Source organism: Phacochoerus africanus, chromosome 8 (assembly GCF_016906955.1).
Source record: "Phacochoerus africanus isolate WHEZ1 chromosome 8, ROS_Pafr_v1, whole genome shotgun sequence".
Taxonomy (NCBI): Eukaryota; Metazoa; Chordata; class Mammalia; order Artiodactyla; family Suidae; genus Phacochoerus; species Phacochoerus africanus.
In genome coordinates this window covers 39,664,376-39,681,013 of record NC_062551.1, presented here as the reverse complement: position 1 = coordinate 39,681,013, position 16,638 = coordinate 39,664,376, and the positions used below count along the sequence as shown (strand labels likewise).

General features: G+C 51.3%; 1 protein-coding gene across 3 annotated transcripts in view; it reads right to left on the bottom strand.

Moving 5' to 3' along the window:
* Nucleotides 1–5,294: 5,294 nt before the first annotated feature.
* The window catches only part of VSTM2B (V-set and transmembrane domain containing 2B), a 30,325-nt gene continuing 18,981 nt past the window's right edge, over nt 5,295–16,638 (bottom strand). For all 3 annotated transcript variants that reach the window (XM_047791535.1, XM_047791536.1, XM_047791534.1), the window contains one exon: nt 5,295–5,995. In XM_047791535.1, coding sequence (XP_047647491.1) covers nt 5,907–5,995 — 89 coding nt within the window. In that variant the 3' untranslated portion in view covers nt 5,295–5,906. The remainder of the gene's footprint in view (nt 5,996–16,638) is intronic.

Below are 16,638 nucleotides of genomic sequence, written 5' to 3'. Positions count from 1 at the left end.
AATTAAAAATGTTCCATTATTTGCAGCATGGAGCGGACGAGCCAAAGATGAGCATCTTCTCTTTGAACAATTTAATTGAATGTCTCTCAGCCTGAACCCCTGGCTGTATTGATTTGAATTAATTATTCGTGCATTTGTAATCTCCTGGCTTCCCCAGCCCAGGAGTGCCCCACATCACAGGGCTGCATGGCCACCTCCTCCCCGGCCCGTCACCTTTAGTCTGGAAGCCTTGACAGTTCTAAGGACAATTAATCAGTCAAATGGAATCAGTTTTCACTGATAATGAGAGTCTTCTGTGTAAAAACTGACATTCCATTTTATAAGAATTAACATTCTGAAAAAGGACTCTGGTCTGCCTTCGTTAGAAGCACCGATCCATTAGAACCCAGTTTGGAGAAGCTGTGGGAGGTGATTTTCACCCTGAAAGCGCTTAGAGCTGGGTCAGTGGAGGAAGCTTGAATAACAACACGAAGCCTTTTGGTATTTAAGGAGCAGGGATGTGTTCAGCTGCAAACTGAATTAGTCAGTTATATAGATACAGTGTGTTGGTAAGATTATGTTGTAGGCACGTTGCAGACTCTCCGAAGCAAAATGGAAAATTTTATATACTGCAATTTACTTAAAAAAAAGAGGCACAGAAAAATTAGCATTTGCAAGGAAAAGAAAACTCAGGTTATCTGCAATCCAATTTAACTTCGTTGCTGTGTGCTTAAATCAAAAACTGGATATAGGTTATTCGAAAACATCAATTACCTGCTTCAGGAATGGGATTCTGGTGAACCCTGAACCTTCTCTTACTGCAGCCTCTTTGAGGAGCCTTCTGAAGGGTTGCCTTCCAGCCCTGCAAGGCCACAGATGCCAGAGGCTGCTGAGGGGAGGGGCGGGATGGAGAGAAGCAAAGGACCTCCTGGGAGCGCACAGATCATAGACTGTGAACCAGCATGAAGCAGGCTGGGTGGGGCCAGAGGGAGTGGTAGCATTTGGAGCGAAGTGGGAAGACTGTTCTTTCCTAGGGGACAGGCACCGCTTGGCACCCACCAAATGTCACCACATGGGAATGCGGACACCAGGTGGCCACGTAGTATGATTTTTTTTAAAGAGATGCCAGAAATTTGATTATTACATGAGAGTTCCTAATATTCTAAAGTAATAGCAAAAACCCTTGTGTTGAACCAGATGTGGCATGTGAAATGGGAGGGAGATCCGTTAGATGTGAACTTGTCCTGGGGGCTGTGGAAAGGGAAAGTTGTTATTTTGTGTTCATATAAATCCCCCATAGGTTGTTTTGGCTTTTTTTTTTTTTTATTCCATCTGCACAGAATTGATTAATCACTATCCTCCTTTATGATGGGCTCTCATCATTGATTCAGGTTGGGCATCGTTCATTCATTCATTAAAAAGAATGCAGTACAGAGTTGCTGTTGTGACTCGGGGTAATGAACCCGACAAGTATCCATGAGGACTCGGGTTCGATCCCTGGCCTTGCTCAGTGGGTTAAGGATCTGGTGTTGCCATGAGCTGTGGTGTAGATTGCAGACGTGCTTGGATCCTGCCTTGCTGTGGCTGGGATCTAGGCCAGCAGCTGCAGCCTGGAAACTTCCATATGCAGAGAACAAATCTGATTTTTGTTGGGTTTTGGCTAGTTGCTGGCAGATTAAATTTGGTGTGAAGCCATGTTTTCTGACTTGAAATGTATTTTTAGTGCTCCCTGGGTTTTTGTCATTTAAAAGGGGTCACTGCCAGTGTTGTTTCTAGACTTTACCTCATGTGGTGTCTGCAGCCACAAAATAGCATAGCACGGCTCCCTCCTAAAGGACATGGGTTTTCCACGCATTCTAGGGCCCCTGAACTCACTCCCGCTGTCACATCCTCCTCAGGAAGGAAAGTGTTTGGAGCAGCCGACCTCTAAGCAGACAGGTGCATGCGCACAGAGGGCAAATGCACTGAGCCTTGTGCTGCTCGTTATCCTGGAAAGAAGGGGTTGCACCATCTGAACCCTGGAAAAATGGATGCCTGAAGTTACCTGATGTGGGGATTGGCCTGTATGGGGAAGTGATGCAAAAATAAGCAAGCACGGTAGCCCTGCCTGGCTGTGTTAAGAGCGCCTTAGCCCCAAGCTCAGCTCACAAATGGTTCCGTTTGTTGTAGTCCAACCAAGGCCAGCACTGAATCAGTGTCAGAGCTGTAACTAAGATTGCGGGGTGGAGACAGAATCAGAACTCAGAGGAATTCCTGTTGTGGCTCAGTGGTAATGAACTAGCATGCAGGAGGATGTGGGTTCGATCCCTGGCCTTGCTCAGTGGGTTAAGCACCTGGCGTTGCCGAGAGCTGTGGTGTAGGTCGCAGAGGAGGCTCAGATCCTGAGTTGCTGTGGCTCTGGTGTAGGTCGGCAGCTGCAGCTCTGACTCGACGCCAGCCTGGGAACGTCTACCTGCCACAGGTTCGGCCCTTGAAAGCAAAAAAGAAAAGGAAAAAAGAATCCACACTCAGAATGTCACTGCCTCGGGTCACATCACCTCCTGTGGGACTCTGAGAATTCCTGTCCTTCCTCCAAGACGAGGCCCTGAAATGCCACTGCCTGGGGGCCCATGTGGTCAGCAACATGAGGTGCTGTCACCCTGGGGCAGCCCCTTACCACCCACACCTGTAGATGCAGGGGTTTGCTCCCAAACATGACTGGCTCCCCCTTACCTCCCCTGCTGTTCTCCTCCTCCACCCTCTCACTGGGGTGGAGTTTGCCCTGCCATCACCTCCCTCCTCTCCCCTCCTGCCTCTTCGCCCACTCTCATTTTGACGTTGGTTGCAATGCCGACCGCCCCTTGCACAGTCCCTGCAAGCAGAGCAGCTAGTCTCCAGGCTGAGGCTGGAGCTCCTGAATCACCCACAGTGTGCTCTTCTCAAATTGCAATAAATTGTCTTGTCCTTGGACCCCTATCTGCCCTGGGCCAGAACCAAAATCCAAAGAAAAAGATGGTTTGGCTGCTGAGTCCAATCCCACATTTTCCCCTTCTGGTGGGTGCTTGGCCCTCCTGGTTTTTATGCATCCCAGACAGCTCAGTGCAGGCTACCCACTTTTGGAGGGCTGCGTAAGGGACCCCAGAGAGCGTACGCCCAGATCGCCACCAAGCTGCTCTGTAGATCTGCAGGGGCACCCTTCACCACTCCCTCTGTTGAGTCCAGGGTACTGAACCAACACAGATGCTGGTCCATGGAGGTCCCAGGTTCAGAGGGATTTGCTTTTGCCTCCTATGGACCCTAAGTCCTCCTTAATCTGACGTCCATCTGTGTCTGGTGGTGGTGGCAGTGAAGCTCCCATTTTAGGGAACTTGCCTGATGTCATCCACACCTTCTTTCTCAGAAGCTGTTGATTCCAAGGAAGAGATCTCACAGCTTATTCCTCTGGGCGAGAGGTGCTGCCTCTCTGTGCTGAAAAAGGGGCAGCCCGTGGGAGCCATTCTCCAAAGCACACCTGCCTCCTCTTCCCCACACACATCACTCCAGGGGCGGTTGCTTCCAGGCAGGAACCTGGCTGATCGCACACAGGCAGAGGGATCTGGTTTTGGTGATGGGAAGTGGCTCCCCGGCTCCTGGTCCCTGGAGTGATCAGGCACAACAGCAGCCCATCACTGACACATTGTTTCCATTCAACCGGCTCTGGGAGAAGTGTCTTTTTCTTTTCAAGCCCAGAGAGCCCGCATTTAACGTGACAGCCAGCTGCAGTATCGAGTTACCTGTAAAAACAGATGATCCTTCTGGATAGGATCACTATCCATCAGACAAAATGATTAAATTTACAACTCGATTGGTGCCATTCAATAAAAGAAATGTGAAACAACTTAATGCAGCCACCAGAAACAGCTGGCCTAAGGACATCTTCTCACAGGTATCCCAGTATGTCAGCTCCACACTAGAGCTCTCTGAACAAGTAGGATTGTCCAAAGGCACTTTTATTTTCTCTTTCCTCTCAAATAAGTATGGCAGTACCTTGCCAAATCAGTAGGGGTGAGTGGATTCTGCTGCAATAACATGCAATTCCAAAGCTCCGTGGCTTGAACAGCAAAGGTTGATTCCCCTTTGTGCTGCATTTCCAGTACTGGCCAGCAGAGGAGGCTCTGCCTATCCTAGAAACTTGAGACTTAGGCTAGCAGAGTATTTGCCTTCTTGAAAGTTAACAGACTTGTGGTTGCCAAGGGGGCAGGGAGTGGGATGGACTGGGAGTCTGGGGTTAATAGATGCAAACTCTTGCCTTTGGAGTGGATAAGCAATGGGATCCTGCTGTGTAGCACAAGGAACTCTATCTAGTCACTTGTGATGGAACATGATGGAGGATCATGTGAGAAAAAGAATATACATACGTGTTTAAGACTGGGTCACTTTGCTATACAGTAGAAATTGATAGAACACTGTAAACCAACTATAATGGAAAAAATAAAGATTATTAAAAAAAGGAACTTGGCAAAAAATTGCCAGTTGCCCTACTTGGGAAAAAGAATGCCTAAGAGGGTCTCACACTAGCAATCCAATGTCTGGGACTGGAAGTCATGCATGGCCCTTCCGTTCGCAACTCATTGGCCAGAGTTGGTGACAGCCCCACCTGCTGCAGGATGCCGGGAAGCACAGTCTTAACCACGTGCCAGCCAGGGGAGAGATGGAAATGTTTGGTGAGCCAACATCATCAGTGACAAACACATTTGTTTAAAACCTGGCTAGATTTTAAATGAATCTGGCTATTTCATGCGATTCTGTTATGGCATGAAGAATAACAGCCTTCAGGGCTTGCCTGTTGCTTTAAGACCCGTGTAACCTACTCCAGACACACACACACACACACATCTCAGAGGCTCAAAGCAACATCCGTATGCACGCAGAATGGAGAATGCCCCACCCTCTCTCTAAAGTTTCTCCTCAAACTAGCAGTGAATCCAACAACAGGAAACACACCTGGACGCATCCTCTCCAAGCAGGCAAGTGCACTGCACAAGTATTTTAAAGCAAAAGGGGAAAGAAGTGTTCTTGATTTATATCAGCCCTCTTCCCAGCAACTCCCTTCTTCAGGACCCAGGCTGGGGGTGTCTTTCACTCCTGGCTCCATGAAGTCCCCTGTCCCTAGTGGAGGCTGGGCAAGTGCTCGGTCTACTCAGTGTGGCCTTGGCCAGGTGCCCTGGGCTGTCTTCCAGGCTGGGCTGCAGCCAGCTGGGGGTGCAGCTGGCATCAAAGACCACGAGGTCATGGCATTCAGCATTCAGGCTGCTCTGGGCACCAAGGCTTAACATTCATACATGTCTGTAGAAAGGTTATTTCAAAGTGGTTTTTTATTCAACTGTTATTCAGCAATATACAATACAGTTTATAAACAAGTGTCTGACCTTGTTTCCAATCTTTATTTAAAAATAAATATTATTGACAGTGAATTTTACTTATGATAAGATGTATCTTTTTTAATCAAAATGTCTCAAAAGAAATAATTTACTTTAATAAAAAAAGAAAAGCCCCCAAAGGAAAAAGTAAATTAAAAAATTTCCTAAACGCAATCATCTACTAAAAATATTTTGCTTTGTCAGAAAGGCTTTGACCCAACATTTTTACAGGGTATCCTAAAGATAACTGCTCAACAGTTCGTGCAAAATGAAGACCTGGAGAAAAAGTTTAGAAAAGAAAAATACATTAAAATAGAGAAATCATTGAGCCCATGCATACTGCATGGTCCAAACTCCATCTTATTTGGAAACTAGATGCATTATTTTAGGTGTTCTACATTTCTGTAACTTCCCCAAAAATATGATTTATTTTCCACGTGGACTTGGTCATGCTTCTCTGAGTCTGTCTGTGTCCGTCTGGCGACGCGGTCCTCAGCCAGGGGCTGGGCAGCCGTGTGGGGCGCTCAGGAGCACAGGACGGTGAGTCTGTCAGGGCCCCACCAGCAGGCGGAGGAACTTATGCAGAGCTAACAGGAGCAGGGACAGGAGCGGGTCTGTGGCGAAGTTAGGACCGGTGCCTGCAGGGGGATGAGAGGATGGGCGGAATTAATGTCTGAGTCATCAGAACCCAGCAGCCACCAAGCAGATCTGGGAGGATGAGTCTTCCGGAGGCCAGGCCTCTTGACTTCAGCGGGGGCTTGGCTGCTCTGTGGTTGCTTCCTATTTATGACTGTACGTTGTAGCAGCCCACAGTGGTCAGACACGGGTGCCCCTGCCTGAAGGGTGTGGGCTGGAGAGGAAATCCAAAGTCCAAGTCATTATTTTAGTTAAATAAAAAGATGATGTGCTCAGAGTTCCCTGGTGGCCCAGTGGCTTAAGGATCTGGTTTTGTCACTGCTGTGGCATGGGTTCCATCCCTGGCCAGGGAACTTCCACATACCACTGGCATAGCCAAAAAAAAAAAAAAAAAAAAGACTACACCCCCCAACACTATGCTGCAAAGTGCCCTTAGTGGTTTTTGTTTTTTGGGTTCTTTTTGCTGTTTTAGGGCTGCACCCATGGCATATGGAAGTTCTCAGGCTAGGGCTGAATCGGATCTGTAGCTGCTGGCCACAGCCACAGCCACAGCAACGTGGGATCTGAGCCGCGTCTGTGACCTACACCACAGCTCATGGCAACACTGGATCCCCAACCCACTGAGCGAGGCCAGGGATCGAACCTGCAACCTAATAGACACTAGTTGGATTCACTTCTACTGCACCACAATGGGAACTCCTGCCCTCAGTGTTTAAGGCCCAGCTTCCCCACGAGTGCACACGACGTCACCCTTCCATCTCTCGCCTGAGCTGCACAGTTCTGCATTCACGAACAGCTGACCTGAAACACCCTGATGGGTTAGGGCTAGGGCTAGGGCTAGGGTCTTCTTTCCACGAACTACCAGTCCAGCCTTTGGGGTCAAAGTAGGGTGCTCTGCAGTCACTGGCTGGTGAAGGTAAGTGGGCTAGGGAACCTCATACTATTCCGGTGGGAGGTCACTTCCAGCTGCTTCTTCAATGCGGCCACTAACCCGAGCCCCTGACTGCTACCAGGATGGGAATACTCATGCCTTCTTCCTCCTCAGCTGGGCTGCCTGCCTGGCTCCCCATCTGCCATCAGGTCTTCATCTGCTTGGAAGGCCTTCTGTGCGACTGGGCAAAAGCCCACCCACGAGGAGTTCCCGTTGTGGCGCAGTGGTTAACGAATCTGACTAGGAACCATGAGGTTGTGGGTTCGATCCCTGGCCTCGCTCAGTGGGTTAACGATCCGGCGTTGCCATGAGCTGGGGTGTAGGTTGCAGACACGGCTCAGATCCCGCGTGGCTGTGGCGTAGGCCGGTGGCTGCAGCTCCGATTCGACCCCTAGCCTGGGAACCTCCATATGCCACAGGAGCTGCCCTAGAAAAGTCGAAACAAACAAATAAATAAATAATAATAAGCCCACCCATGAGTCCCAGGCTTCTCACCTGGGGGTGGGATGCTCCCTCCAGGGTTACTGAGAGGAGCCAGTGTAGAAACACCATGCACACCCCAGGTGCCGCCCAAATCTCGAAGACATCACTATTAGCCTGCATAGAATTAAGCTGCATCCACAGAAGCAGCTTCCAGCCCCACCTTGCTCACTGGCACCATATGGAGGCCTCTCCTTTCTTCACGCCACCCCCCTCCCATCCCACCAGTGAGCCAGGCTGGAGCTCTACCTGGGAGGAGAGATGCAGCAGGCCCTTTCCCTAGCTAAGCAGATGATACAGAGGCTGTGGCCACCTCTAATTAGCTGCCTGCTGCCAGACTGGCCAGATTTGTGGCTTCCCTGGCAAGGCTGGGCCTGAACCCACGACTTCCTCCTCTTTTCAGGTATAAGCGCCATTCGTTTTTTTCTATCCAAGGTGCTTCCCTCAATCTTGAATCATTCTTGTTCTGGAAATAACTGTGGCCTGGACTCCAGTCTCCCTTCTGTACAAAGAGGAGGCTGGACAAACAATCCAGGACCATTCTGGCTTGAGATGCTAGCCATCCATCGGTGGGTTGGTTTGTTTGTTTTTGCTTTTTAGGGCTGCACCTCTGGCTTATGGAGGTTCCCAGGATAGGTGTCAAACGGGAGCTACAGCTACCCACCTGCATCACAGCCACAGCAACACGAGATCTGAGCAAGGGCAGGGATCAAACCCGAATCCTCATGGATGCTACTCGGATTCGTTTCCACTGCCCCACAACGGGAACTCCCATCTGTTCGTTTTTGGAAATGAGGGCTGTGTTTGAAGAGAAAGAGGGGCAGAGGCCATCTGCTGTGCATGTCTTTTTTTTTTTTTTTTTTTTTGTCTTTCTGCCTTTTCTAGGGCAGCTTCCCTCGGCATATGGAGGATCCCAGGCTCGGGGTCGAATCGGAGCTGTAGCCACCAGCCTACGCCAGAGCCACAGCAACGAGGAATCTGAGCCATGTCTGCAACCTACACCACAGCTCACGGCAATGCCAGATCCTTAACCCACTAAGCGAGGCCAGGGATCGAACCCACAATCTCATGGTTCCTAGTTGGATTCATTAACCACTGAGCCATGACAGGAACTCCTGTGCACATCTTATCCATGGTCAATCGCTTCTGAAAACGATTAGAAGCACAAGATCAGGACCACCCAAATGTGCTAAGCTTCCCCCTGGAGTATTAATTTTTCACACTGTTGTCACTCCTGGCCCTCCCTGCAGCTTGGCCCAAGTTGACATCCTGACTCTTGCCATCCATCATCAGGAAAGACTATGGCATGGTCACTTCAAAGACCTGGGTCTTCTTTTACTGCTTCTCAATGTCTCGTGTCTCTGGCTCGAGCTGCCTGGGTGGAATTCACTGAGGCCCAGATGCAGGGAAACAGGGAGGCGGCCAGCAGGGTGCTGCCTCCTGGGCATGCGGGCCTCAAGTGGCCAGGCCAAGTCTCCTGGTGAAGATCTTTCTGCTCCAGCAAAACCTGACACTCAGGCCCATACAGGCAAGACAGAAACTAGTGTGTGTGATGCGTTTAAAAAGTAGATCTAAAAAAAAAAAAAAAAAAAAGAGGGGTTCCCGTCGTGGTGCGGCAGAAACGAATCCAACTAGGAACCATGAGGTTGTGGGTTTGATCCCTGGCCTCGCTCAGTGGGTTAAGGATCTGGCGTTGCTGTGGCTGTGGTGTAGACCAGCAGCTGTAGTTCCGATTTGACCCCTAGCCTGGGAACCTCCGTATGCCACAGGTGGGGCCCTCAAAAGCAAAAAAATAAAATAAATAATAAATAAATAAATAAAAGTGGATCTACTTGTGCAACAGAACTCCAGCTCCTCAAGGCACTCAGGGGCAGGGGGTATGGCAACTGGGCAGTGAGCCAGGCAAGGTGGACACTGCAGAACCGTGGACACAGGAGATGCGACAAGAAATTTTAACATGCCTCCAAATAGTATTGACTTGTCTTTTCCACTATTAAAGTCTCCCCTCCTCACGTTTAAAAGTTTTTAGGAGTTCCCATCGTGGCTTAGCAATAACGAACCCAATTAGCATCCATGAGGACATGGGTTCCATCCCTGGCCTCGCTCAGTGGGTTAAGGATCTGGCATTGCTGTGAGCTGGGGTATATATCGCAGATGGCTTGGATCCTAAATTGCATGGCTGTGGTGTAGACCGTCAGCTGCAGCTCCAATGTGACCCCTAGCCTGGGAACTTCCCTATGCTGCGGGTGCGGCCCTAAAAAGACCAAAAGAAAAAAAAAATTCAGGCCTCTTTAATTTTGTTTTTTTTTAATTTTTGTCTTTTTGCCTTTTCTAGGGCAGCACCCTCGGCATATGGAGGTTCCCAGGCTAGGGGTTCAATCGGAGCCTTAGCCTCCAGCCTACACCAGAGCCACAGCAACTCGGGATCCGAGCTGAGTCTGCGACCTACACCACAGCTCACGGCAATGCCGGATCCTTAACCCACGGAGCAAGGCCAGGGATCGAACCCGCAACCTCATGGTTCCTAGTTGGATTCGTTAACCACTGAGCCACGACGGGAACTCCCCAAGGCCTCTTTAATTACGAGGCATGGAGAGGTCACTGATCCCGAGGAGGTGAGGCTGCTGTGATGACTATTTTCTCCTTTCCTAAGGGAGGACCAGGAGGAGCTCAAGAACCAGCAGATGTTTATTATTCCAGGGCAAGCTGGAGAATCCGGCTGCTGGAGAGGTGATGGCATAATGGTTGATTCACTCCTTTTTTTTTTTTTTTTTTGGCTTTTTAGGGCCACATCCATGGCCTATGGAGGTTCCCAGGCTACTAGGGGATGAATCGGACCTACAGCTGCCGGCCTGCACCACAGCCACAGCAATGTGGGATCCAAGTTGCGTCTGCAACCTACACCACAGCTCATGGCAATGCCAGATCCTTCACCCAGAGTCACTGATTGTATTGAACAAATATCCCCATTTGGTTAATCATTCGTAAAGAAACCAAAGCTGCCTGGGCTCAGCGAAAGTGTCTATTAACATTTATTGGTTGGATGGGGTGCAGGATAAGACCCTCACAGGAGCCATTGGAAAGGGGTTCCCAAAGACCACTGTGGGTGTGCCCAGCCCCACAGGGCACAGAAAAGGCGCCAGTCCCAGCGGATTCTGCCTGGGAAATCCTGCTTCTCTATTTACCCAGCAGTGGCAGAAGGCCAAGAGCCATGTCAGAAAATAACAGGGGTTCTCTGGGGCCATTCATGGGCTCATGATGAAAATGAAGGCAGCTTGGCTCAGGCCACCCCCTGGGACCCTTGCTCTTCCCACCCTGTCTGGAGGCCAAGCCTGTGAGTTTGGTTATAGGGAGGATACAGAGGTAATAAACTGGTCAGCCCTGCCCTGGCCTGCACTCCCACAGGCCCCAGAGTGGACTGCCCCCGCTCTGCAGGCCTCAGGAGCATGGGTGGGCTGCTCCCCAGCTGACCAGTGACAGCTACCGCCTCCCTCCACCTGCCGTGCCCATGCTTCCAGGAGCATGGATGGTGTCTTGGCCCCAAGGGTAACTTCCATCCCTGCAGCATCTGTCACACGGGCTGTGGACAGCAGGGAGCTGCAGCCCCTTCCCCTGGGGGTTGAGGGGCCCCAGACCCTCTCCATCCCCACTGCAGGCCCGCTCTTAGCCTGGGAGCCGACTTGGGTGAGGAGTTTGCCCCTCAGAGGTTAATAGTGCCCCTCAGAGGTTGGCGTGGCTCAGAGGCTGTTAGTTTTTGTTCTGTTTGCTTTGACGATAGCTTAAAAACAAAGAAATGTATTTCAGGTTAAAGAAGAGTAAGTAGGAGTTCCCGTCGTGGTGCAGTGGTTAACGAATCTGACTAGGAACCATGAGGTTGTGGGTTCGATCCCTGGCCTTGCTCAGTGGGTTAAGGATCCGGCGTTGCCGTGAGCTGTGGTGCAGGTTGCAGACACGGCTCAGATCCCACATTGCTGTGGCTGTGGTATAGGCCGGTGGCTACAGCTCCGATTGGACCCCTAGCCTGGGAACCTCCATATGCCACAGGTACGACCCTAGAAAAGGCAGAAAGACCAAAATAATAATAATAATAATAATAAAAAAAGAAGAGTAAGTAAAATTCAGATACATTTGAGGTCTGAGGTTCTACCCCCAAAATAGGTTACAAGCTGGTTCTGGCTCTGGTGACCTGTGCTAAGTTGGAGTTTTACTCAATACGCTGACACCATACTGCTTGGCCTTGCCCCCTCCAGCGCTGCACCAGAACATTCCCACAGTGAGGACAGGTAGCCAGAGAAGAACGAGTCCAGCCTCAGTGGACAGAGCCACTCCATTGATAAGCACAGATCTCCTAACCCAAGGACCATGACGAGGGTCTGAGAACAGGTCACTCGGCTGCGTTAAGCAGAGCAAGGCCACTTCCATGTATTCGGCCTTTTGGGTTGTCCTAACAGGTCTTCTGGGGGAGTTCTCATGGTGGCTCAGCAGAAACGAATCTGATTAGCATCCATGAGGGCCCAGGTTCGATCCCTATCCTGGCTCAGGGGGTTGGGGATCTGGCATGTGGTGTAGGCCGCAGAGGGGGCTTGGATCCTGAGTTGCTGTGGCTGTGTCTTATAGGCCGGCAGCTATAGCTCAGATTAGACCCCTAGCCTGGGAACCTTCATATGCCGTGGGTACGGCCCTAAAAAAGACAAAAGACAAAAAAAAAGAAAAGAAAAAGAAAAACCCAAAAAACAAAAAAACCAAAAGACCAAAAACCAGGTCTCTTAAATAAGGGCTTCTTGGCTAAAAAAGTTAGAAAACCCCTAGACACAGTTCTTTCATCACGGATGATCAGTTCTATTCCTTTTCCCTTTTGCTGCCATCTGAGAATGAGACAAGAGGGCCAGCCCCCAAGGGGCAACAGTCTGAGTCTGGCTGGCCTTTATGGGCTGGACGTGGACACCCACTTAGCTTGGAGACCGAGGCCCGTTTGCCTGGGGCAGCTGGGAACCGATCAGCTCTTACCCCTTGTTCTCATCACTGGCCCTGAGCCCCCAGCCCTGACCCAGCTCCATCCTGGACCCATTACCAGTGAGTGTGGTGATGGCCAAGCCCAGCCAAATAAGCCTTCCTCTTGGGGCCTCCTAGGGCCAGGGTACAGGGAGTCTGTCTGTGGTTTTGCAGGGCCTTGTGGAGCAAAGCAGGGAGGCCCTTAGGAGTCCTTTTGGCCTTGGTCAAGCACCATGCCTAGAAGCTTCAGGTCCTGCAGTTTGGTAGAGAAGCAGGCCCAGGGTTGCTGGGTCTTGGAACTTTCCACATCTGTAGGGGAGATGCAGGGGGTCCAAAGCCCAGGGCCAGCACCCAGGGCAGTGTCAAGATTGGAGGCTCTGGAGCTGGCCCCTCACTCTTCTTCACCGTGTCCCTACTTCTCTATCTTCTCCTTGCTGGTTGCAAAAACAACTCCCACGGAGCCCAGGGACAACGGAAAGGCACCAAGTCACCACTTGAGGACTCAGTCTGGACTGCAGAGGCGTCTGGCTTGGTGCGCGTGGAGTTCTAAAAATTGTAAATTATAATTCAACATGGAAAACGTGGGAGACTTTTACATAACAGCACAGATTCGTATGTCTACTAGAAAAGCCCACGGCCCAGCAACCTTGGGCCTGCCCTTCCACCAAACAACAGCACCGGCAGCTTCTAGGCAGAAATCTCCTTCTCACTGCTCCCTTCTGACCCCCTCCCCCCCCCCACCCCCGCCCCGTGCAGCCCTTTGCCCAGCCCGCCTCACTCAGCTCCATCGCCCACACTTGGCCCTGGGTGGCTGGCTGAGCCAGCTCTGGTGTGGGATCCAGGGGGGCCTTGCTCTCATCCTGCCTTCAGCACTGTGTGACGATGGGGTGAGCCCTCCTTGCCCTGACATTCCTGGCTTCCTGATGGCCACCTGTACCTGCCCTGCCCTGGCTCTCCGTCTCCTGGACACTATGCTGGCTGCGTCCAGCTGCCCAGCCACAGCAAAGCTGGAAGGTGCCACCTTGCAAGGAGGCTGCTGCTCCATTGTTGATGTTTTAATTAAAGCCTCTTCATGGGTGTTTATTCAAAGGGAGTCAGCAAGGAATAATCGAGCACTAATGGAAGTGGATAGAATTAATTTCTGTCATAAAATTAATGTGCGCTGGTAACTAGGGCAAAAACTAGGAGCAACCGATGCTGATGGGTTTCAAAGGAAACTCGAAGTGTGGGATGCAGAGGTGCAAGAGAATGTACAAGAGAGGGGTACCCTGGTCCTGTGTGGACCCTGCCCTGCTGGCCCGTCCTATCCTGGCCTCCGGCAGCTGGCTCCTGGGTTGCAGGACGAGCTGATCCTTTTGGTGGATGACAGCATGTCCATTGAGGGTGATGCCCACAGGACAGCCTTGGCGTCTGGGCAGTGGGAGGAGCCTGAGCAATCTGGGGGCAGCGACCCGTGTTGTTGCGCATTTTAACCAAGCCTCACCATGCCTCCTAAAGCACTTTCCTGCTTCCGTTGCCATCCGGTGCCCATCCGCCTCCCTCCGAGGCACCTTAGAGACCTCTCCCTAAGGCACACAACTTGGATGGGTCCCCTCTTCCCACAGGTGAAAGTCACTGTCTCAGCACCACATCGGGACTGCTCCATAATCCTCCCGGACAGCCTCACCCCCCACCGCTCCGCCGCCACCAGCCCTGCGCTCCAGTCCACAGTTCCCTGGCAGCTCACCCTGCAGACCCACTCCCTCCTCCTTTCCCTTTGTCTAGGTCTGAGCCCTACCTCATGAAGTGCTGCTTCCTCCAGGAAGCCCTCTCTGAGCAGCCAGGCCCAGGGGGCTTGGCATAAATGAATGCCTGCTGTTCATGTGGCCCTGCCCATGTCCCCTTCTCCTCCAGCCCCACAAATGGCTCCCTCACGACACGTCCTGCCTCTCTAGTTGGTGGAAGCCCAGGTGCCCAAAGGCTCCCTCTGCCCCTCCGTCCTCCTCTCCTCTGCCCCCAGCTAGCGGCCCCACCCACATCCAGGGATGGAGACCCGATGCTGGAGCTGAGGACCAGCAATGGGGAGGGGATGGAGAGTCACGTATGGCAAGGAGAGCCAAGTACAGGCAGGCTAATAAAAGCAAACCCAGGAGCTCTCGTCATGGTGCAGTGGTTGACGAATCTGACTAGGAACCATGGAGTTGCGGGTTCGATCCCTGGCCTTGCTCAGTGGGTTGGCGATCCGGCGTTGCCGTGAGCTGGGGTGTGGATCGCAGACACGGCTCGGATCTGGCGTTGCTGTGGCTCTGGCGCAGGCCACTGGCTACGGCTCCAATTGGACCCCTGGCCTGGGAACCTCCATATGCCATGAGAGCAGCCCAAGAAAATGGCAAAAAGACAAAAAAAAAAAAAAAAAAGCAAACCCAGCCAGCTCCCGCTGCGGTCAGGCTCTGCAGCAAGCCTGTTACGTGAATTCCCAGCCTCGGCACTGCAGGAGTTACTATTTTATCCCCATTTTACAGATGGGGAAACTGAGATTCAGAGAGATGAAGGGACTTGCCCGAGGCCTCGGTTTGCCAAAAAACATACAGAGTGCCCAGTTAAATTTAAATTTCAGGCACACAAGAGAGAATTTTAAGTTTATGTTAATCCCACATATTGCCTGGGACCAACTGACACTAAAATGCTATTGATTATTCATCTGAAATTCAAATTTAACCAAGTGTCCTATATTTTTATTTACGAAACCTGGCAGCCCTCCCAAGGCCACACTAAGATAAACGGCAGATCTGGGACACGAACCCAGATGAGGTGGCTTCTGTCTGTGAAGCTCCACATACGCCAGCTCAGGGCCGGAGAGCGGGAACTCTCCTTTTCCCAGTGCCTCAGCTTTACCCCAGCCCCAGGCTTCCAAGGAAGAGAGCCTGGGTGATGAGGTGGGTTTGGGTTTTTTGTTTGTTTGTTTGTTTGTTTTTGTATTTTAACATTTGTCTTTAAGTTTTTTTTTTGGGGGGGGGTGGGGATGCTCTTGCAGCATATGGAAGTTTCCAGGCTAGGGGTCAAATGAGAGCTGCAGCTGTTGGCCTACACCACAGTGACAGCAACGCAGGATCTGAGCCTACACCACAGCTCATGGCAACGTCGGATCCTCAACCCACTGAGCGAGGCCAGGGATCAAACCCACGCCCTCATGGATACTAGTGGGGTTTGTTACTGCTGAGCCACAATGGGAACTGCCAATATTTTAACATTTGTAATGGCTTTTTAATGTGGCTAACTTTGTTGGTAGCTCCTTTCTAGCTTCTTAATTTTCTTAAAATGAAATCTTGCCCCAAATGATCCTTTAATGTTGCCACTTAATGAAAACGGTTAACACGCCTTTCCTTATGGCCAGGTGGCTGGTCTCTTGCAGGGCCAGGAGCAGCCCTGTCCACAGCGAGTATCAGGATGCTTCCTAGGCAGGGATGGTGATGGGGGCTCCCTCAGTGCTGAGCCCAGTCCTCAGGGGAGCAGCCCCCACAGCCCATTCAGATTCTTTAAATTTTGAAGATGTGGGATGCTAATAAGCCTGTGGGTCTTGGTTCTTGGTGCCAAGAGAATTCTTTCCTTCAATCCCTCAGGTGCTCTGGGAGGTAGGAACCACTGTGCTCGTCCACAGGTAAAGCACAGAGAGGTTAACTGACTTGCCTATGGTTGCACAGCTGGTAGGCAGTACGAGGAGCTATCTCCAGTGACACCCAGGAACTTGCAAATCAAATCCAGACTCCTTTGCCTGGAGGAAGCTCTTCCTGAGCCTACCTTGCGGGAAAGTTCTGCCTTACCTACCTCCATACTGCCTCAGGTGCCCCAGGTTCCAGGCAGACTGGGCTGCCCTACTCCCGTTTCCTGCCCCCAGGCCTTGGCTCATGCTGGTAGACAGTCTTTCCTGTTCTCTCCTGCCCAGGGACACACACAGGGTGCCCTCCAGGACAGCTCTTAATCTGTCTGCTTCTCACCCCCAAACCCCCATGGCCCCAGCCTCACCCCTGTGCTGGCCCTTTAACTGCCCCCCCCCACGATGTCAGCAATTTGCTGTTCCTGATTGGCTTCTCCACATCCACTGACCCCAACTAGCCGGGCAACTGCCTAGCCAGAGGCCAGAGTGCCCTTTCCAAAGGCAAAGTACACGTGATACCCCCCAACCCCGAGAGGCTTCATCTAGACTGAAGACCTAATCCCTCACTGGGCCCCTCCTCACCCGCCCCCACCCTCACATCTCCCTTG